Below are 23,143 nucleotides of genomic sequence, written 5' to 3' on the forward strand. Positions count from 1 at the left end.
GGAGGTGCGTTTACACTGATGTGTGCACACTACGTGTAAGCAGTCTATGAGGAACTATGTCCACGCCGTGTGTGCTTGCACGCTGTGTGAGGATCAGTGTGTGAGGACCGAAACTACGCGCGGTTTGTGAGCGTGCGGTGAGAACTAGTGCGTACGCTGCATGTACACGCCGCGTGCATGTGCTCTGTGGGGGCCGGTGTGCCCCTCGCTTGTGCACGCGGTGCGCGTGCGCGGCGTGAGAACCGGTGCTCACTTCGCACGTGCACGCCGTGTGCGCACGCTGTGTGAGGAGGACGCGTGCGCGTGCGGGTGCGCGCGGGTCCGGTGCGGCGCGGCGGCTCCGGCAGTGCGCCTGTGCGGCCCGCGCGTCCCAATGGAGCGCGGCGGGGGCTGCGGGTCTGGAAGCGGGACGGAGGGGGCTGCGCGGGGACCCCCGCTCTCCGGGAAGATGGCAGAGTCAGGCGCGGTGCGGACCTCGCCGCCCAACCACCGACCTTCAGGTAGGGCCCCCGGGGTGTGTTGAGCGCGTGGGGGCTTCAGGTCCCCCCGGGGGGCGGGGCGGACCCGCCGCAAGCCGCGCAGGGCAGCGGCTCTGGAGCGCGCCGGGCGGGGACGCGGCGCGGTGCTGGGCTAAACGCCCTTCTCCCGGCCTGGGGTCGACTGGGCGCGGTATCCAGGGCCTCGACGCTCGCCGTGCCGGTGGCAGGGGCCCCTCTCAGGTGGCCTGAGTGAGTGGGTGCAGTTGGGGGTGGCTTAGGGTGGATGGCCAGTATGTTTGGTGTGGGGAGCCTGGGCCCAGGCTGGATGCCCCAGGGGCTCCGGGGGGCCGGGCCCCTCTCAGGGAGCAGCCGGCGTGGGGGGCACTGGGGAAGGCTGAGCAGTGGGGGGGGGGGGGTCGCCGGGGCCTGCGCGCTCGCCCACTCTGCGTCTTGGGAAATGCGCGCGAGCGGCAGCTGCAGCCGGCCCTGGAGGTGGCCCGGCTTCATGCTTCGCGGCATCCTGGGGGCAGATCCCGGACGTCACCCACTGGCAGGGGCGGGCGGAGCACTGCTTGGACAGGCGGGCGCGAGCCCCGGGGCCGGGTTCCCCCGCCACCCGCAGGCACTCCCGCAGGCCTCGGGTGCGTTGCCCAGGGGTCTGGAGGGGCCGCAAGCCCCCTCAAATGGCAGCGCAACCACTGCGTCTTCCAGCCCGCAAGCCTGCAACTGCTAGGAGCTAAGGAGGGCTGGTTCCCGGACGGGCTGCCCAAAAATGAGCGAAGCAGGGGGAGATTTTGAGGACATTTGGCAGAATTTTAGATAAGCAGGTCTCATGTCTTCGACGTTCTGTAAAGTGGTTGCAGGTAGTGCGGGGGTGCAAGCAGTGGAGAAACTGATTTCCTGCTGTTTTTCCTGGCAACACCTTTTTTTTTAAGTTAATGTGACCTATTTTTAAAACATTTTTGCTGTAGTATAACATGCATAATACAAAAGCGCACAGGTCTGAAGTATATGATTCGAAGAATTATCACATAGTGAAGAGACGACTATTTTATATGAGGTGAACCAAGGAAGGGAAAGAAATCAAGGGAAATGTTCTTTAGTCGCTTAAAACATGCTTTTCATGGTGGGTGGGAGGTATTTTCTGATTGGGCCTTAATTTGCATCGTTGATAGAAGGAGGAGGTGGCTTACGTCTTCCCCAATTTGCGTTTTTCATCATGCATTTTTTAAGGCAGAATTTAACAAATATCACAGGTTAGTGATATAAATATGTATTTATAAATATGTATACTTCCGTTTTTATTCTTTTTGCTTAATTTGAGAAACTCAGATGTGTCTGCTAGGGAAGAAGCCAGAACCCACCAACCCACCCACCCATCAGAATCAGCCTTGGGGGAAGGAGACCGAGCAGAAGAGAATATTGGAAAGGTTGTTGAAGTTTACAGTTTTATTTGGGAGTTTAAATAATAGGTTATTTCCATGTTTTAAAGGCAGGGAGGGGCTTTTTGGTTGGGCTTGCAATTTATCTGTGGGATTTTTTATTTTTTAAAAAAGATTTTATTTATTTATTTGACAGAGAGAGAGCATGAGCAGGGGGTTGGAGCAAGGGGAGAGGGAGAAGCAGACTCCCCGCTGAGCAGGGAGCTCTATGCAGGACTACATCCTAGGACCCCAGGATCAGGACCTGAGCTGAAGGCAGACGTTTAACCGACTGAGCCACCCAGGTGCCTTATCTGTGGAATTTAAGTTTCTCTGAAGGAACTTAATAAGGGGGCATCCTTATTAAGCCCTAGTAGGAAACTTTATTGTAGAACCATTTAATGCACTCTCTACTGATATTAAGATTAACTTAAACTGTTTTCCTTTATTTGAAATTGAAATGATAGAAAGACATGTGAAGGTTTAAAATATTACACTTCCATGCATTACAGTTGGTGTGGAAAAATTGGGAGTGTTCAATTTAGGGGCCAGGTAGTACCATGGTTGATTATTTTGAGGGCTACTGAGGCCAGATACTTAGAAAAAATAATGTCATCCTCAGTAAAATCTGGATTATTGAGGTTTTATTGTAATCCATCCTGGATGCTGATCATTCTTGGCTGCCCAGAGGCCTTATCATTTGGGATCCATTCCTAATGAGATTCAGCCTGCACATCTGGGGGCTATGAGTTGGTGAGTGGTTTTCCTAGGATCTGCTGTAGAAGGTGACTAGGGAATACCTCTGGTGGTTTCCTTTAACAACAGCTTCTTCCGATATTGAAATCCTGTGCATGTTCCTATTACCCACCAGTGATGCTTTTTTTCTTTCCTTTTATTTACCTCCAGGATGGAAGTTAGCAAATGTGCTGTTCTTTCTAGTGCTCTGTTATGTGCACCGTATAACTAATGACGAGCAAGCCCTCGTTGCTTGGATCTGCTTAAATACCTTTAGCCAGCAAATAGAATCACTGGATCTCAGCTGTCAAACTGCCTCTGTGTCACCCAGATCTTGTGCTCCCCTGAGCCTGAAATGCCCTCTTCCCTTTTCCCTTTCCATGGTTCACTTCCTCTAGGCTCCTCTCAGTCAGAATTAAGGAACTTCTGCTTGTCTGTGCCTGTGGCACCTTCAGCGAAACACTATTATTCTGCCTGTTACGTTCACCATCCAGCTCCTCTCAGCAGGCATTCTTTGAGAGTCCACCGTTAGCCGGACCCTGTGCCGGTGGCTGCTGCTGAAGCTGAAGAGATTGAGCGCCGGAGTGCCTGGGTGTGAATGCCACCTCGCCACTTTCCTGCACTCTCACCTCCCGGAAGTTATTTGACGCCTTGAGCTTCAGTTTTCTCATCTTTAAAATGGGCTCAAGAACAACATGGGGAGGTAGAAGCACTGCTTCGAGGAAGGAATTGGTCTCTGTAAAGCAGTGCCTGACACACAGTAAGTGCTCACACTGGTTAGCAGTTATTTCCTATTATATCATCAGCTTGAGAACAAGGCCTGGGTCTAGGTTATAGGCCCCTCTCTCAGTGCCACATGGTACAGGTACACAATAAGTCTGTAACTGATCTTTAACAATTGCATCATGCCGGGAGCACCTACACCGGGTCCAGTGCTCAGTAAATATTCATGAGTTGGATGAAAGCAGCGTGTTGGTGGAGTTTGTGATAGTGGAATTACAAAGCATGTTTCCTAAGACCTGTTGAGTTTTCTGGTGTATTCGATGGATGAATGTTGTTTATTGAGTTGAACTCATTTACCCATTGTTCCCTGGTAAAGAGAATTGCTTTAAGGAAAGATGAGGTTCCCTTTTGTCCTTCCACTTGGAAGTTTTCCATCACCCGCCCTAGATAAAGAGAAAGTAGGTACAAGCTGGAAATTCAGGAGACCCTCCCTCAGGGGCAAAGTTGGGTGGGGCTGAGTAGGAAAGGCTGAGAGTAGGTCCCCAAGAAATCAGAATTCTTCATCTTTTCTCAAAATTGTATTTAAGACTATTCTTAAATGCTTTCTTTTTTATAAAAGATTTTTACATAATCTCTACACCCAGTGTGGGACTTGAACTCACAACCCTGAGACCAAGAGTTGCATGCTCCACCAACTGAGCCAGCCAGGCACCCCCAGACACTTGAATTCTAAGACTGTTTGGACCTAAGAAGAGCAAGTTGAGTTTGTGCATGCATATTAACATCTCAAGTCCCCTTGGCATTAGGAAGGACCCACAGGTCAGGAGGGAAAGACACAAAGTTGTGTTTGGTCTGGGGCTTCTGGTCTTGTTTCGTGGTGGCACTATAGGACCTGGACTTGGCAGCACCTTCAGGGCAAACTGCTGAAAGTTTACCTGACCATCAGCGGTTTCTCTTCTGATGTCCCAGCCCTGGTGACACAAGTAGTCAAAGTCTTTCCATTTCTAACCCTTCTTCCTCTCCAAGATTAAAAGATGTTTTTCTCTTATTCAGATGCCCCATCTTCTGGAGTAGTTTCTTTTTTTTTTTTTTAAGAACATCTCATCTTTTGTAGGAATTATATGGATTGACTTATAAAACGAGGATTTGCAGGGTTGATTTGAGCAGAAAGAAATGGGGATTTCTGGGGGATGTTGGTGCACAGTCTGGTGGGCCTTGATGGGATGATTTAACAGGATATAACTCGAATGCACTCAGCTCCCAGGATGATGCTGACGATGATACGGCCTGGTTTGGGGGGACTATCACTGTGTTGCATTGGCTCTGGCAGCAGTCCAAGGATTTGAAACCTTTCCCAGGAAGTGGCTGTGGTTGGGGGTAGCTGCTTTTGGGGGACTGTGGCCTGGGAGGGATTGCCCACTACCCATCTCACATCTCAGGTGACCTCTTTCAAATGTGGAGTTGGCATCTGAGGCTCTGGGGTAGGCTAGGCCTCGGGATCCCCCTCATCCCCCTCTGAGGTCTGTCTGAATGTAGGCCTTTATCTGCTTTTCTGTTAGGAAGCATTTTTGCTATCTTTTTGCCTAGTTTTCCTCTTTAAAAGCCCTGTGATTAGCAGAGTTCAGGTTGTGGCTTAAGCAAAACGAAGACAGGTGTGAGTGAGCTACACAGCGGTCAAACAGTCATGACAAATTCCCATAATCCTTTGGAATAGCAGGGTCTGTCTCCAGGGTACACAGCTCCTGGCTGGCACTGGGTTCATTCACTGTTTTGAAAATATCTGCTTTTCCTCTTGATGCCAAATAGGCTGGCCCCAAACAACCCTATGGAGTGCTTTTTGCTCCTTTGTCATCTCCACCCTCTTCATTTTTACCTTCCTCTTTACTATGTAGTAATAACTTTAGAGAGACATTGTTAATATACTTTACATTTCACCCTTTTAAAATGCACAATTCAATGATTTTCAGTATTTTCACAGAGTTGTACAGCCATCACTACAACCAATTTTAGAACATTTTCATCACTCCACAGAGAAACCCCATACCCATTAGCAGGCATTCCCTGTTGCCTCTCGCCGCCCTTCCCCCAGGTGCGGGCAGCCACCCATCTACTCTGTGTCTGTAGAGACCTCTGGGGTTCCTACATGGTGGTCTTCAGCCTTTGGCGCAGACGCATGTTGTTCTTGCCCGGCAGTGCATGGATGGGTCTCCGTGTATCAGAGGTTTAGAAACCATCATTCTGCAGTCTCCATCTTTCAGATCCAATACTTGTTTCACCACAAAGCCTTGCCTTTCCACCTTCCTGGGCTTTCTGCTGCTCAGGCCTGCCAGGCAGCAGAACCTGAATGTAACCTCCCTCCCAGACAGCCTGCAGTTACACACTGTACACGTGCTCATTTTAGCTCCTCAAATGGTAACAGCTGCCAGTTGTTGAGCACTTATGAGCCAAGCACCATTATAAGCACTTGTCATACATTATTTTACTTTATTCCTCACAACCACTCTTTATACTGTTTTTTTCCTGTTTTTATCCTCATTTTAGAGATGTTTCAATTCTCTATTGCTGTGTAGCAAACCATTTCAAATGTATTATTTCTCATGATTCTGGGGGTTAGTTGGGCTCAATTGAGTAGTTTTTCTGTTCCATGTGGTGTCAGCTGGAGTCGCAGTCAGCTTGGAGCTCACTTGGGTTTGTAACGTCCAACATGGCCTGTCATGGGCCAGGTATCTAATCACAGGGAGTCTGTCCTGGACTTCTCACAGCATAGCAGCTGTGCCTCAAGAGTGAGGAAGCAGAAGTTGCCAGTTCTCTTAAGGCCTGGGCTTGGAAGTCCCAGAATGTCATTTTTCCTGCATTCAGTGGTTAAAGCAAGTCACAGGGCCAGCCCAGATTCAAGGGGAGGGAGCTAGACTCTACCTCTTGACGTGAAGAGAGGTTATCTCCTTTTTTGGAGATTCTCTGATGCAACAGGTAAATATGTTGAATGTAAGAGAGGTTAAGTAATTTGCTCAAGGACATACAGTAAGCGGCAAGCCAGTGTGTTTGACTCCAGAGTTAAGTATTTTGAACCTTCATGCTACTTGTGCCTTCCCAGATAGATTATAACAAACTCCTCTCACATACGCTCCAAGTGAGCTCCCAGCTGACTTCGAATCCAGCTGACACATCTTCTGTACCCCTCTCAAGATCTAGCTCATTACTCTAGGTCCCCATTTTATAAGGATTTTTTGTGCCTTTTCCTTAGTATACAATTTTTCTCCCCAAAGGTAAGGAGAACCCACATTTCTTAGAATTATAGCAAACATTTTATAAATTAAAATGCTTAGAGGAAGAAAACTTCCATTTAACAGGATTTCTGGTTTGCCAGCAATTAACTTCCTACTCTCTCTGTGCCAGCCTTTATTACTGGGCTCTGGAAGATCTCCTTAGTACATTTTTCTGTCTTAGGACACTGTTGGGTGTGACTGAGGATTGCAGTTCTTGGATTATCACTCCAGAAGGCCCATGGAAGATTCTCTTATACTGTAGGCCAGTGTGTCTCAAACTAATTCTGGCAACCAGTTTGGTTTTTGGTTTTTGTTTCTAATTTCCAATCTGTTGTTGACCAATATCTTGGTAAAATAGAATAAAAAAGACTTACTAGAAAAATAAAATGTAAAGGACATGGAAAATATAACTCCTGACTTTTTAAATATTAGATTAGGTATTAGATTCCAAGATATCAATGGATATTAGATTAGACTGTCAAATTGCTATAAATGTTTCTAAATGCATGTTCTCAACTTATGTCCTTATTGTGAACGATAACGAACAGTAAGGAGACTGGTACCCATCCACGGGCTACACTCTGAGTAGCTCTGCCCTAGGCCAACATTTCCCAAAGGGTGTGGTACACAAGAGGGTTTTAGGTTACATGTGGACAGGTTTATCTTTTCAATTTTAGGTTAATAGTTGTGTAGATTTTTAGATTGTATTATAAAAATACAACTAGTACATCAAACTGTAATTTCATGAATATTTTCAGAATGAGTAGAAAATGAAAAGAACTCAATTTAAAGATAAAATACTAAACAATAGTATAGGCTGGTGCTGGATAATACAAATAGAATGCTAGCCGTATATATAATCCTAAATTTTCTAACAGCTACATTTGAAAAAGTAAAAAAGAAAAAAGGGAAATTAATATAATACAGTTTCTTCAGGGTCGCCTGGGTGGCTCAGTCAGTTAAGTGTCTGCCTTCACCTCAGGTCATGATCCCAGGGTCCTGGGATCAAGTCCCACATCGGGCTCCTTGCTCCTCTGGGAGCCTACTTCTCCCCCTGCTGGTGCTCATGCACTCTCTCTCTCTCTCTTTCTGACAAATAAATAAATAAAATCTTTAAAAAAATTTATTTAACCCAGTATACCCAAAATACTATCATTTCAATATGTGATTAGTATAAAGAATTATTAATAAGAGATCTCACAATGTATTCTTTGCACTGAGTCTTCCAAAACCAGTATATATTTTATGCTTTCAGCACATCTCCATTTGGACTGGTCACATTTCAAGTGCTCAGGAGCTGTGACTAGTGGCTAGCATATTGGACAGGACTCACTGATCTAGACCATTTCCATCATGGCAGAAAGTTCTTTTGCTGTAGGAATGACACCATAGTCACATAGGGCACGATGGTATTGAATGATGTTGAGAGTGGTATGAACGCGTGCTGTGGTATTCAGTCCAACGTGAGTAGGCGTGATGGAAATGGAAAGATGATTTGATAAATGGTATCCCCTGTAGTAAGGCAAAACAGGCTTAATCCCCAGGCACTTGAAGGGAGAAGCTGCATTTGTTTTCTCCAGCATGGCCAAGTGGTAAAGTCCGCACACAAAATGTTGTCTTCGTGACCAGACAGGCTGTGGAAAGAGGGTGGGCTTGACTTTGTGGTAATTGTTGAGCTGTTATCAGTGGAAAGCATGGTATAATATTGACAGAAAGATGGGAGAAGGCAGCAGTATTAACCAGCTCAGGATCTCCAAGGTTCAGTGTTGGGGTCCTGTGGGGAATCCTCTGGGTTAGGATAGGCTCTGTGAGGTCAGGTCTGGTCATTTCCTCCCAGAGATGGTATTGTGTCTTCCTAGTACCTGTTTATAGAAGCCACTTGCTCATTATGATCAACAAGTTCCTGTTGGTTGACAGGACAAATTCTGGGGACCACATTACTGGGCGGTTCCAGTGAATTCACAGGCTGGTCCCACCTCCTATGTCCTGGGTTTGATTATGTGAGAGAGCCGGCACTGGCTATAAAGGGACTTAGTTGAGTGGGACCGGTTAGCCAGCACTCACTTTCAGGGCTTGCAGGACAAGTCCTTGCCCAGACCAAGTTGTCTTCCTCCTGAGCAGTTGGTCTTTCTCTATCTTTGACACCAAGTCTTTAAAAATTAACTATTGCTTGGGGAGCCTGGGTGGATCAGTCAGTTAAGCAGCCTACTCTGGATTTCGGCTCGGGTCATGATCTCAGGGTCCTGGGATGGAGCCCTGCATCAGGCTCCATGCTCCGTGAGGAGTCTGCTTGAGGATTCTCTCTCTCCCTCTGCCTCTCCCCCCACTTGCATTCTGGTTCTCTCTCTCTCAAATAAATAAATAAATCTTAAAAAAAAAAAAGAATTAACTGTTGGCTTAGCAAGTCTACCAGTGTGGAACCTGGGTTGGTGTGGTAGGTATAGTGTCTTAACTTCCTTCTTACCTCTATTTTTCTATGTTACTTTTGTTTTTCTCACTTGCTTTTCATATTTATTTCTCTGTTTTATATAAGACGACAGAGGGCATAAATGAATGCCTGAAATTAATAATAAATACAGAGCAGGAAATGCCGCTGTAGCTTGACTCTTTTACCAGGCACCTAAACCCCTTAATTAAACAGTGCTTTGTGTCCTTGTTTTAAAACAACACCTTAATATGTGCTCTTAACTTGAAATAACCATCTGAATTGTAAACTGGACAAAATGGGATTCTGCTGAACTTATTTTTTAACCACCTGCCCCACCCAAGATTCCTGTCCTCTTCCCTGAGCACCTGGGTATGCTCTCCCCTTACTAGAGAAGGAACCGTCCTTGTGCATGGGAGTGGTGTCACCTCTTAGGAGTTTTTGCTCTTTTTTACTTTGTGTGTGTTGGGTTCTCTGGAGCACTTGTCAAGGGATGGCAATTGGTGTTGAAATACTATGATAGCCTTCAGTGAAAGCTTTCCTTCCATTTGGATAACTTTCCCCCCAGTGGAGATTTGTGTTATGAACAAAATTTAAGTGATCATTTTCATTATCTAGGTAACCAATATTACTTAAGCTGTTTTAGCTACGTCTTCAGATATAAACTGTCTTAAAAATTACTAATTCTAATTGTAGTTTTCTTACTGCAAAACATGTTTCTGCTTTCCTTTTTTACCTTCTCCTCGCCCCCCTAAATTTCCACTTCACTTGATTTTGTTTTTGTCAGTCATAAATTATTTCTCAAGAATAATTGCTTCTTATTAATGGTCCATTAGTTTCCACATATCCCTAATCTTCTGGGATGAGATTAGCTCTTTTTATAGTAGAACGATCAAGAAAGCAGAATGTGGACTGTTTCACTCTACCCTGTTAGCCTTCATTTCTCTTAGTTGTCTTTTACTTTCTCTCAGTTTTGACTGAGGGACCCCAGAAGACTTGGTGCCTTTCTATTAAGGAGTACTGAATGTCCTTTGTGGTATGTAATTTCATCTTTATTAGTTAAAAATTAAAAGGATTCTTGCCACTTTGACACGTAAAGAAGATCTCAGAGTGAATGCCTCTTTTTTTTTTTTTTAAGATTTATTTACTTGAGAGAGAGCGAGCTGGGGAGGGAAGGGCAGAGGGAGAGAGAGCCCAACTCAAGGCTCAGTCTCACCACCAGAGATCACAACCTGAGCCAAAACCAAGAGTTAGATGCTTAACCGCCTGCACCATCCAGATGCCCCTAGAGTGAATGCCTCTTACAAGCAGGCCAGTTCAAGCAGGAGATATCACATGTGAGGACCAGGGCTGTCTAATAGAACTTTCTGTGAGGATGGAGATGTTCTATGTCTGTTCCACATGGTAGCCACCAGCCACCATGTGGCTATGGAGCACTGAGGAACTGAATTTTTAATTGTATTTGATTTTAGATAATTTAAATTAAAATAGCACATGTGGTAGTGGCTCCTGAATTGGACTGGGCAATTACCTAGATGTTGACTAACCTTGTCAGATGAGGAGCAGAAATGAGGAATAGGTTTCAGGCCTTGAACAAGTTACTTTAAACTCATCCATTCTTGGTTTCTCCTCTACAAACTGTGGTATTTGGCCCTTCAACCACTCTCAGATGGGTACAGGCCATCAAGTAAAGAACCCAGAAGTTACCTCCTATGGTTCGTATCAGATCTGTAGGGCCATGATGGAATCTAGTACCCAAGGCTTATTTCTGGCTCCTGGTTGCCCTGGGGTGCCCATGGTCAGCCAACTCCTCTGTGTCCCCGCCTCAGTTTTGGTTATACAGATTGGTTGGAGGATAAGTTGGATTGACTTACAAGGCATTACCAAACCATTAGGTGAAACCGTTAGTTGTACAGGATTTGGGTGGCCTGTGGAGAGAATTTTTGCTGTGAGAGACTGGCAGGGACTGAGACCATAGGCCCAGGCCAGAGAACCCTGTAGTAGAAGGTGAGGTTGGTGAGGGCATTTGGGGGCATTGGGTACCACAGCTGAATGAGTCATGTTCCCCCTTCTCTAGGACGTACTCACTAAAGTAGATAAGCCTCAGCTCTCTTGTTCTGGCTTGTTCCTTACAAACTGTGGCCACAAGTGTTGGCCCATGAGAAGAACTCAGTTGCTTGTCTGTAAGATGGTACACTAGGAAATCTGACTGGTGCTTTCCAACTCTTGAGATACTGTGATCCTCCACTTCCAGCTCAGGAGGCAAGGGGAAGGGTAGGTTTGTCTTCACCCTTTTGTTATGGGGATCACCAGCCAAGTAGGCTTGGAGCCAACAGACTTACCAACTTTCCCCGTAACCTCCCCCATTACAACCAAGTAGGGACTTCTGGCTTCTTTATCTCTTATGACCCCATCCCTATTGCCTGGGTTAGACCTGTCATCTGGAGCCTGATCATTATTACGAGAGCCTTAGAGGTCTCTTTCCCTCCATCCAGGTCACCCTCCCGTCATGGATCCATCTTATCACTCTTACCTAACCTCATCTGACATCTGCCTAGCGTGCGTATAGTCTAAGCTTCTGATAGGACAGGTGTGTTGAAATGGGGCTCCCATTTACCTTTCCAGCCCCCTCTCTCTGGCCAGTGACCACTTGAAGCTTGTAGCATCCAGCACAGTCTGCACCCACTCACACCTCACTGCTCATGGGCATGCTCTTCCCTGCGCCCAGAATTCCCTTCCTCTTTGTATCTGCCATGTTCATCCTCTAGTACTTGTCTCACATCTCACCTTCCCTGAAGCCTTCCCCGATCACACATTTTTGGTGGATTTTTCTTTTCTCCCCCATTTCCATTATGGTGTTGATAATGTTAATGCAGGTAAATCAGATCATGTGCAAATAAACTTGGGTTTGGCATTTGGAAACTGAAGTACACAGACCTTAAGCATATAGTGTGATGAATATTTACTTATACACCTATATAACCAACACCCAGATCAAAAAACAACATTTCCAGCACCCAGAAAGCTTCCTCATGCCCCCTCCTAGACAGTGGTCCCCAAAGGGAACCATTGTTCTCACCTCTTTTTTTTTTTGAAGATTTATTTACTTAGGGACAGAAAGAGAGAGAGAACATGCATACGGTGGGAAGGAGCAGAGGAGGAGGGAGAGAGAAACTCAAGCAGATTCCATGCTGAGCACAAGTGCTACGGAGGTCTCGATCTCACCACCCAGGAGGTCATGCATGACCTGAGCCGAAATCATGGGTATCACGAGTCGGATGCTTAACTGACAGAGTCACTCAGGTGCCCCCTCATCACTTTTCACTGTGGTTTAGTTTTGCTTGTTTTTGAATTTTATTAAAATGGATTCATGTAGCATGCCCATTTGTATTATGGCAAAATATACATAACCTAAAACTATTTTAGCAGTGTTTAAGTCCATTGCAATTAAGGACATTCACATTGTTGTGCATCCATCACTGCCATCCATCTCCAGAACCTTTTAGTCAAGTATATACTTTTTTTTAAAGATTTTATTCATTCATTTGAGGGACAGTGTGAGAGAGAGAGCACCAGAAGGGTGAGGGGCAGAGGGAGAAGCAGGCTCCGCACTGAGCAGGGAGCCCGATGCGGGGCTCGATCCCAGGACCCTGGGACCATGCCCCGAACTGAAGGCAGATGCTCACACAAATGAGCCACCCAGGCGCCCCCAGTATATACTTTTTTGTGTCTGTTTTTTTTCACTCAGTATTATGCCTATAAGATTCACCCATGTTGTATATATCAGCAGTTCATTTATTTTTATTTCTGAGCAGTATTACATTGTGTGACTATTATTGTAGTTTGTTTTATCCATTCTTTTGCTAATGGACACATGGGTTATTTCCAGCTTCTTATTCTTTTGACTAAAACTGCTATGAACATGCTTGTACACATCTCTTGGTGCCCATACAGATGCATTTCTATTGCTTATATGCCTAGAAGTGGAATTGCTGGGTCATAAGGTAGGCACATGCTCAGCTTTAGCAGATAGTGCCAAACTGTTTTCCAAACAGTTAGAAGCAGTTTCCTTTTGTGGTTATAATAAATTACCACAAATTTAATGGCTTGTAGCAACATGAATTTATCTTATAATTCTGGAAGTCAGAAGTCCTAAAATATGTGTCAGTAGAACCTTTCTGGAGGCTGCAAGGTAAGAACCCATTTCCTTGCCTTCTCCATCCAGCTTCTAGAGGCTGCCTGCATTCTTTGGCTCATGACTCCTTCCTCTCTTGTCAAGGCCAGCAGCATAGCTGTATCTTCCAGTATCTCTCTCTCCAACTTCTGGTTCTATGGTCATATCTCCTCTCTCACCCAACTCTCTTGCTTCCCCTGTGATTGCTTTGGGCCCACTTGGAAAATCCTGGATAATCTCCCCATCTCAAGAACCTTAACTTAGTCACATCTGCAAAGGCCTTTTTGTCACATAAGGTAACATTTTCACAGACTCCAGGGATTAGGACATGGACATCTCGGCAGGGATGAGGGGGAGGGCATTATTCTGCCTACCACATGGCTGTTCCATTTTGCATTCCCATCAGGAAAGCATCAGAGTTTCAGTTCCTCCACATCTTTGTCAGCACTTGGTATTGTCAGTCTTTTTAATTTTAGCCATTCTGATGGGAATGTGGGGTACATCTATAGCTACCACCTCCAGACGGTATATCCTCCTTTGCTCTGATACAGCTTTATTGCAACTTATCAGTATTATAAATATTTGTTTACATGCTTCTGTCTTGGCTAAACTGTATATCCTTCATGCAGCAGGTTGTAACTGGCTCAGTAACTGCTCCTTGGATGGTAAGTAATGACTGAGGGCATTTTTTAATAGAGAAATGAGCAGAGCTAAAGATGTAATTGAAAGCCTGTGCTTATCGTCCCATCTCTGGCTTGAAGTAGGGTTTCTCCCAGATAAAAAGTAGGACCAGAGCAAAGAACTTAGTTTCTAGCTTTTGCATACTTTGCCTTTCCCAAGATAGTTAATCTATAAGTGAGTAATGCTATAGAAGGAGATGTGGGCCTCAACTCCTGAGGGCGTTGGTTGGAGATGACTTCACCTTATATGTAAATGAGAGGGGAATGTAGTTTCAGCAGGCAGTCTTCTGGGGAGTCTGATCTTGGACCTTTTGCAGTGTCTGAAGTTTTCCTTTTCCCTGGATTCTGCTCCAGTATAGCAACGCACTGCAGCTTCTGGCTTGCAGAAGGAAAGACTGGAAGGTGAGTGGGGTTTCTTGATCTCAAGGAATGTAGTGTGTGTAGACTTAAACCCACCTTGAAGACTTGAGGATGGAATTTCTGAGGAAGGTGAAGCCATAGTAGAAAAGAATATCTGATGACCCTGGACACAGAGTGGTTGGGTGCAAATGTCTTGACACTAGGGAGATAAACTTGGAAGGAGGAATTAGTATTAGACAAAAGGCAGACAGGATTGTGGCTTCCTTTGGGAAGATTCTAATATGAGTAACTACTCTTTTGTTCTTGTTTGTTCCCAGTTTACATTCCTGGGCCCACCCCTGGTTTCATGAAGGCTATAAGGTTTCGGGGCCTCAGTCTTATCTTTTCAGGCCACAGACGTGTTGGCAGCATTCCTGCAGCTTGGCATTACTTTGACCCTGTGGGGTGTGGCATGTGTGAGAGAAATGTTGCCATCAGTGTGGCAGGGGACTTCTTTGGCCCTCATGAGAAAACCTCTCTGTCACTGACAAGACCTGACTGGTCAGTATTTAGATCATAAAGGAGTTGGTCTTTTGAGAAAAATACTAGCTCAGGGTGGAAGTTACTGTGTTGGGCCTATGCTGACATTATTATTCCCTGTTGAGACATACTAACAATGCCACAGCTTTAGTGATTTGAATAAGTACACGTGTGATTCACAGGCTGATCTGAAAGCAAACCAGCCATGCCAGAATGGAGGCATGCCTGGGCCTTGGGTGGTGTGGCCGACACACACACCAGGAGGATTGGGATAGGCTGAACAGAGCCATGGCTATGTTTGTGGAGTCCCAGTGACTTCCTGGATGTCCTCTCTTCTCTGCCTGGTGTATTCGAGCTGTGGAAAAGTCATGTGGCTGCATTCCTGCTGAGAACACCTTCCCACACACAGACCAAGGGCCTGGCCTTTTGGCGTTCCCCTCTGTTGACTCCAGGTCTGGAGGGGATCTTGAGAGAAAACTTGAGGTGCCGCCCCCTGTAAGCAGGTGCATGTTAACTTTTTCCAGGACAGACCGCGGCTCTTTGCTCCACATTCTCAGGCTGGAGGGGCACTCCTTGCCTCGTAGGTCAAGAAGTCCTTTATGTTCATATAGACATCTCTCCTCTAAATGCCTCTCCTCTTGCTTTCCTGTCTGTGAACAGGTAGAACAACCACTCAGCATCCTTTTGACAAAACCTCCCAGTCTCCATAAAGAAACCTGGGGCCTTCTGTGGGGCCCAGTTCCCTAAACCTTCCTTACATGACTTTTAGTTTGGTGTTTACTTCTATGATATTGGTGTCTTCCTTCTATAACTTCTTGCACAAATTACCCATTGTGTAGCCTTTTTACCTCTTCTTCAGTTAAGAATTTACTAATGAGATATCCCCTCATATCTGTTAGGATGCCTGTTATCAAAAAACAAAAGACAAGTGCTGGTGAGGATGTGGAGAAATTGGAACCCTTGTGCACTGTTAGTGGGAATGCAAACTGGTGCAGCTGCTATGGAAAACAGCGTGAACATTCCTCAAAAAAAAAGTAAAAATAGAACTATACCATATGATCCAGCAATCCCACTTCTGAGTATACATTCAAAAGAATTAAGATCAGGATCTCAGGGATATTAACACTGTTCACAACGGCTAATGTGGAAACAACTTAATAAATGTCTATGTGCAAATGAATGGATAAAGAAAATGTGATACACACACACACACACACATACACACACACTGGAATATTATCTAGCCTTAAAAAGAGAAGAAAGTTCTGCAATATGTGACAGTGTGGATGGACCTTTGATGACATTATGAAATCAGCCAGTCATGGAAAGACAAAAACTATGTACATATATTCCACTTATATGAAACATCTAAAATAGACAAATTCACAGAATCATAGAGTATATTGGTGGTTCCCAGGAGGTGGGGACAGCAGGGAATGGAGAGTTACTAATCAACAGACATAAAGTTATAGTTAAATAAGATGAGTAAGTTCTGGAGATCTGCTGTACAACATTATACACAGAGTCAACAATATTGTACCATACATTAAAAAGTTTATTAAGAGGGGCACCTGGGTGGCTCAGTTGGTTTAAGTGTCTGCCTTCAGCTCAGGTCATGATCCCGGAGTCCTGGGATTGAGTCCCATATTGGGATCCCTGCTCAGCGGGGAGTCTTCTTCTCCCTCTGCCTGCAGCTCCCCCTGCTTGTGTGCACTCTCTCTCTCTCTCTCTCACACACATACAAACACATACACACACATACAAATAAATAAATAAATAAAATCTTAAAAAAATGAGTTTATTAAGAATGTAGATCTTTTGGGGAACCTGAGTGGTTCAGTCAGTTAAGCGTCCAACTCTTGATTTTGGCTCAGGTCATGATCTCAGGGTCGTGAGATGGATTCCTGCATCGGGCTCCGTGCTCAGTGTGGAGTCTGCTTGAGATTCTCTCCCTCCCTCTCCCTCTGCCCTTCCCCCCCACTCGCTCTCTCTCCCTCCCTCTCAAATAAGTAAATAATTTTAAATTACTTATTTGAGAGGGTGAGAGGGAGCACAAGCAGGGGAAGCTGCTGCAGAGGGAGAGAGAGAAGTAGGCTCCCCGCTGAGGAGGGAGCTCGATGCGGGGCTCAATCCCAGGACCCTGAGATCATGACCTGAGCTGAAGGCAGATGCTTAACCGACTGAGCCACCCAGGCTCCCCTAAATAAAAACCTTTTTAAAAAAAGAACGTACATCTCATGTTAAGTGTTCTTACCACAATAAAATTTAAAAAATACAAAACATTTACAAAGAATATACCATTTAAGACCGTAACCTGATCAGTTACCGGCTTAGCCAAAGACGTGGGCTATTTCTTGGTCTATTCTTAGCCTTAGTTTCTTTACTTATAAAATGGAGAAAGAACAGAAATTCCTCACAGCGTTGACAGGAGGACTGTATGAGGTAATGCATGGAAAGTGTTTAGTACAGTGTCTGGCACATAGGTGCTCGGTGAGGTAGGTGGTATGGCCATCATCATCTGTGCATCGAGTATAAGACCCCAGACCTTATGTCTATGAATATAAAAAATACATTTTTGGGGTGCCTGGCTGGCTTAGTCCATAGAGCATGTGGCACTTGATCTCAGAGTTGTAAGTTCGAGCCCCATGTTGGGGGTAGAGATTCCTTAAAAATAAGATCTATAAAATTTATATATATGTATATATTTGTATGTAGCATACTTTATATCAGTGTACTTATATTGATATATTTGTGTTCTGGCTTTGCCTTCCAAGGAACTAATGACCTAGTGAGATAGGCTTTAATTAATTAATTAATTTTTAAGATTTTTATTTATTTATTTGACAGAGGGTGAGAGAACACAAGCAGGGGGAGCAGCAGAGGGAGCTGCAGAGGGAGAGGAAGAAGCAGCATCCCTGCTAAGCAGGGAGCCCAACACGGAGCTTGATCCCAGGACCCTGGGACCATGACTTGAGCCAAAGGCAGACACTTAACCGACTGAGCCTCCAAGGTGACCCGGCTTTCTCTAATTGAATGTAATCCAAGTCTCACACTGAAAGGTACCATAAATGGAAATACAAAAATGGACCATGAGGCCATAGATAAGCGCACGGTTAATTCTGGCGGAGAACCCAGGGACAGTCTTTGTGCATGTGTGAGTCTTCACGGTGACTTACATTTAGGTGTCCTGTGGTTAGCAGGACAGCACTGCCAAGTACTCAGCAAATTGTTACTGGAGGCCTGTCTTTGGCCATGTTCTCCAGTTTCTGCACAGGAATGGTGGTTCTTTTTCTCCCATTCAAGCTCAATTTGTAAGTATGTCAGAGACTTGTCCTAGGTCCAGTTTCTCATTGTCCTAGGTGAACTTAATTTTCTCACTTTGTGTAGTTAGCATTTTTCCACAGGGGACACAGGAGAATAGAGGAAAATTCTTATTTTTTTTGTCCTCTATCCCTCTTTGACACCCACTGCTAGATGTTTTGCTCCACAAATTGGCCTGGAAATCAAGACATCATTCAACTTTCTGAACTGTGGAAACTGTCACGGCTTTTGGCAAGATAAGAGAGTTGAGTAGTGTGCTGTAAGTTCAGGATTTTAGACTCTGTATTGGCCAATATGGTAGCCAACTGCCACATGTGGCTATTTAAATTAATTCAAATTAAATAAAATTTAAAATTTAGCTCTTCAGTTGCACTAGTCACATTTTAAATGCTCAGTAGTCCCATGTGGCTAATGACTACTGTATTGGACAGCACAGACACAGAACATTCCTTTCTTTGCATAAAGTTCCATGGAACAGCACTGATTTAGAGGGTTATCTTAACAGTTGTAGGCTACTTAAAAGAGAGGAAGACATAGATATTTATTCATGCTGTGATGGTTTTGATCCTTCTTCTAAATGATCCAAGTTGGATGTATAAGCATTAAATGTACCTGCCTAATCAACTGAACCTTGTCTAATGCACGTAAAATATTTTGACCTCAAATTTGTAGTGCAAGAAGGGTATTCACTTTCTGAAGTCTTTTTTGTACTGCCATATTACCCTGAAGCAGCTATCAAGTGTGGATTCTTAGATGAGAGAGCCCTGGTTTTTTAATTGTGGTAGATTATATATAACATAAGCTTTACCATTTTAACCATTTTAAAGTGTACAATTTAGTGGCATTAAGTGCATTCACAGTGTTATGTGACCATCACCACTATCTTTTTCCACAACTTTATATCATCTCAAACAAAAACTATACCCATTAAACAGTAACTCCCCATTATGCCCTCCCTCTAATCCCTGGTAACCAATATTCTATTTTCTCTCTCTTTGTTTGTTCTAGGTACTTCATATAAGTGGAATCATACAACATTTATCCTTTTGTGACTGGCTTTTTTCGCTTAGCCTAATGTCCTCAGGGTTCATCCATGTTGTGGCATATATCAGAATTTCATTTCTTTTTAGGGCTGAATAATATTCCATTGTATGGATAGACCACATTTGTTTATCCATTCATCTGTTGATGGACACTTGGGTTGCTTCCACCTTTTGGCTATTGTGAACAGTGCTGCTATGTACATGGGAGTCCAAGTATCTGTTTGAGTCTCTGCTTTCAGTTCTTTAGGATGTATACACAAGTGGAATTGCTGGGTGATATGGTAATTCTATCTTTGGCTCTGATTTTTTGGAAGCAGTTTAAAAATTTTTGAGATATAATTCATACAACATAAATGTCACCCTTGTGAAGTGTACAGTTCAATGGTTTTTAGTATATTCACAAGGCTTACAATCACCCCTACTCATTTTATAGCCTCTTAGGAACCAGAATGGGGGAGAGAGACAGAATTTTGCAGGCAGCTTAAGTGGAAGGAAGGGAGCTTTCAGGATTAGTATGAGACTCTTTAAAATAGTAATTTGTGGGGCGCCTGGGTGGCACAGCGGTTAAGCGTCTGCCTTCGGCTCAGGGCGTGATTCCGGCGTCATGGGATTGAGCCCCACATCAGGCTCCTCCGCTATGAGCCTGCTTCTTCCTCTCCCACTCCCCCTGCTTGTGTTCCCTCTCTCGCTGGCCGTCTCTATCACTGTCGAATAAATAAATAAAATCTTTAAAAAAAAATAAAAAAATAAAATAAAATAAAATAGTAATTTGTGGGGGCTCCTGGGTGGCTCAGTCGTTAAGTGTCTGCCTTCGGCTCAGGTCATGATCCCAGGGGCCTGGGATCGAGCTCTGCATTGGGCTCCCTGCTCAGCGGGAGGCCTGCTTCTCCCTCTCCCCCTCCCCCTGCTTGTGTTCCCTCTCTCGCTGTCTCTCTCTCTGTGAAATAAAGAAATAAAATCTTTAAAAAAAAAAAGTGATTCGTGGGGCACTTGACTGGCTCAGTCGATGGAGCATGTGACTCTTGATCTTGGGTCATGAGTTCAAGGCCCACGTTAGGGGTACAGATTACGTAAAAAAAAAAAAGATATTTCTACCCAATACTTGGCATGCTGTGCAGTCTTTAGCAAGAATACTCTACTCACTGTGAGGCTTTTAGACTGAAATTCAGAAAAGCTCCCCTGCTACCTGACATATTTTCAGCTACTTATGAGGCCTTGTTTTATGGAACGGGATGTTGAATAACCTCACAAGTGGGTCAGACTCCTCAGAAATTCTCTGGAAGCTGTGGCTTCTTTCTTCTTTATCACACCTCCTATGTTTGCTTTGTCAGACATCCTTCCCTGGCTTGAAAGTTGTTCTATTCCTTCTCTGGTTCTGATCCCAAATTCTGCAACTACTTGGTTTCCAAACATCAGATTGTTTACAATAAATACCTTCAACATGGATTTTTAGATTTCACATTGCTCTGCTTTGAAGCAAATAATAAAACTCACACTCTTATGTTATTGAACAACTCGGGGATTAGGGGGTGCTGACCCCTCTGCGCAGCTGAAAACCTGCTTATAATTCATATAATTTTGACTCCCCCCAAATTTAACTACTAATGGCCTACTGTTGACCAGAAACCTTACTGATAACATACAAAGTCGATTAACACATGTTTTGTGTTACATGGATTATGTACTGTATTCTTACAATACAGTAAGCTAGGGAAAGAAAAGTGTTATTAAGAAAATCATTAGGAAGAGAAAATACATTTACAGTAGTGTACTCTATTGGGAAAAAATCGTCATGTAAGTGAACCCACATAATTTAAACCCATGTTGTTCAAACCTGTGTTGTTCAAGGGTCAACTGTATATGCCATTCATACATTACCAGGGTGTTCTGATTTTTCTTGTCACGTATTTGTGGTTTTAATATTTTATGGTTTGGGGATGGTTTTATTGCGGTCTTCTGATAATTGGCCAGCTTTCTTTACCTTTTTTTTTTTGAAAGATTTATTTATTTGACAGAGAAAGAGAGTATGCATGCATGCATGTGAGTGGGGAGGGGCAGAGGGCTCTTGGACTCCATGCTGGGCGCAGAGACCAATGCAGGGCTCAGTCTCATGACCCATGAAATCATGACCCGAGCCAAAACCAAGGGTTGGATGCTTAACCAACTGAGCCACCCAGGTGTCCCTCTTTATTTATTTATTTTTTAAATACCATATAGTTCTCTCAACTCAGAGTGTATAATGGAGTGGTTTTTAGCATATTCAGAGTTGTGCAGTTTATAACCATTACCACAATCAATTCTAGAAAATTTTCTTCACCTCAAAAAGAAACCTCATGCCCTTTAGCAGTCACTCCCCCTTTCCTCCCAACATCCAGCCCTAGGCAACCCAGTCACTAATCTACTCTGTCTCTATAGATTTGGGGCAAGCTGTCTTGCATCCTTGTTAACAGTGATTTTTTTTTCTTCCCTAAATTGTACTATAAGCCACCCACTCATCTTTCCATCCCTGTTGCATTCTTGTCATTTGCCTTTTTCTTTTTTTTTTTTACTCTTGATAGTAGTAGGTTAGCTAGAAATCCTTCAAAGTGGGTGGGGCACAGCTGCAGGAATTCATCCCAAAACAGCAAGGACAGACAGATAACCACTGCTGAGCCCTGGAACACCCTTTTAAGGCACCTGTCTTTATTCTATACTCTGAAGCTGGCTTTTTTTTCACTGGCCGGGCTGCCAGGACGTCGAGAGCTAATAAGCCAGTGAGAGCCGCTGGGCCGGAAGCTGCACTGGGATTGATCCCTGATCCTGTGTAAGTTCCTGGGCAGAAATCAAATGCACAGTTTCCAGATGTGTAAATTCAGTAACTTCTCTAACAGAAGCAATATTTAATAGTCATTAATGGTAGAGGAGCTTCAGAATCTGCAAATATCTGTCTTTACCATGCCAGTCACTGTTACTGGTGATGAGAAAAGATTGGTGCACTTGGGCATAAATAGTTTATTCACTTAGTATAGTGTTTTTCTTGCTTTTGTAGCAGATGCCCTGGGACTAAATCCTAACTCTGCCCCTTTTATTACCGAGGTGACCTTGAGCAAGTCACTTCACCTTTCTGGAAGACTCCTTTCCTCCTCTCTGAAACGGGAGAATAATAAATCTAACTGCATCAGGTTGTTGTGAGATTTAAATAAGATAGTACGAGCAAAGCACTTAATACAATGCCTGGCCAAGAGTAAGAGATGAATAAATGTTACCTGGTATTAAGGGGCCATATTTATTATGTGCCTGCTGTATACAAGGTGCCAGGTTAGGTTCTACAAGGAATAAACCAGGATCTCATGAATGGAGTTCAAGCCCTCTTGGTGTTATAGTTGTGTCTGGAGCTTGGCGGTTAATGCTGGGGAAGCAGAGGCTAGGTGGCATCCAGATTTTATTTGTCTCCTTAGAACTATAGATTTTATTAAATAATTTTCATAAAGCACAGTGTTGATTATAAACATCAACACAGAAAAGATTTGGCTGAGGTTAGGTGTTTCCTGGGAATGGTAGATATTGTCGTTTCTTGTGGGCAAATTAAAACATTCTATCATTTACTGTTGGCCACTGGTAGCGGTCATCAAGACAAACCGTTTGTCAAAACAAATAAACTTGACAAAAAAGGGTAGTCATGATCCTACTTAATGAACCTCCTAATTTTTTTTGTATTAAAAAGGCACCAGTAGTGTTCATTCCCAGGCATGCTCTATGTACATCCTATTCTATTCCATCTCTGTATTGCTCCGTATTGCTGCTGTCAGGATGAGTACCAGCAGGCTGCTTCTGTGGAATTTTCTGAGCCACGTGAGAGAGAAGCACAGTGTACTCTTAGAACAAGATCTGTCCTGCCTTTCCTTGTGTTCCAGAGTCTACTTTGGTTGAGAGAGCTAGCATAAGCTTTTGTTTGGAAAGGAACTTTGGGTTTTTGTTTATTTCTTAAAACAGGAAATGGTGAGCATTCTGATGGTAG

General features: G+C 44.1%; 1 protein-coding gene across 2 annotated transcripts in view; it reads left to right on the forward strand.

The window, feature by feature from the left end:
* The first annotated feature begins 362 nt into the window (after positions 1-362).
* The window catches only part of MAP7D2 (MAP7 domain containing 2), a 97,116-nt gene continuing 74,335 nt past the window's right edge, over positions 363-23,143 (forward strand). For both annotated transcript variants that reach the window (XM_087859529.1, XM_045801283.2), the window contains exon 1: positions 363-500. In XM_087859529.1, coding sequence (XP_087715655.1) covers positions 374-500 — 127 coding nt within the window. In that variant the 5' untranslated portion in view covers positions 363-373. The remainder of the gene's footprint in view (positions 501-23,143) is intronic.

The sequence above is a fragment of the Ursus americanus genome, chromosome X (genome assembly GCF_024610735.1).
Source record: "Ursus americanus isolate L20-20 chromosome X, mUrsAme1.1.p, whole genome shotgun sequence".
In the NCBI taxonomy this organism is placed as follows: domain Eukaryota; kingdom Metazoa; phylum Chordata; class Mammalia; order Carnivora; family Ursidae; genus Ursus; species Ursus americanus.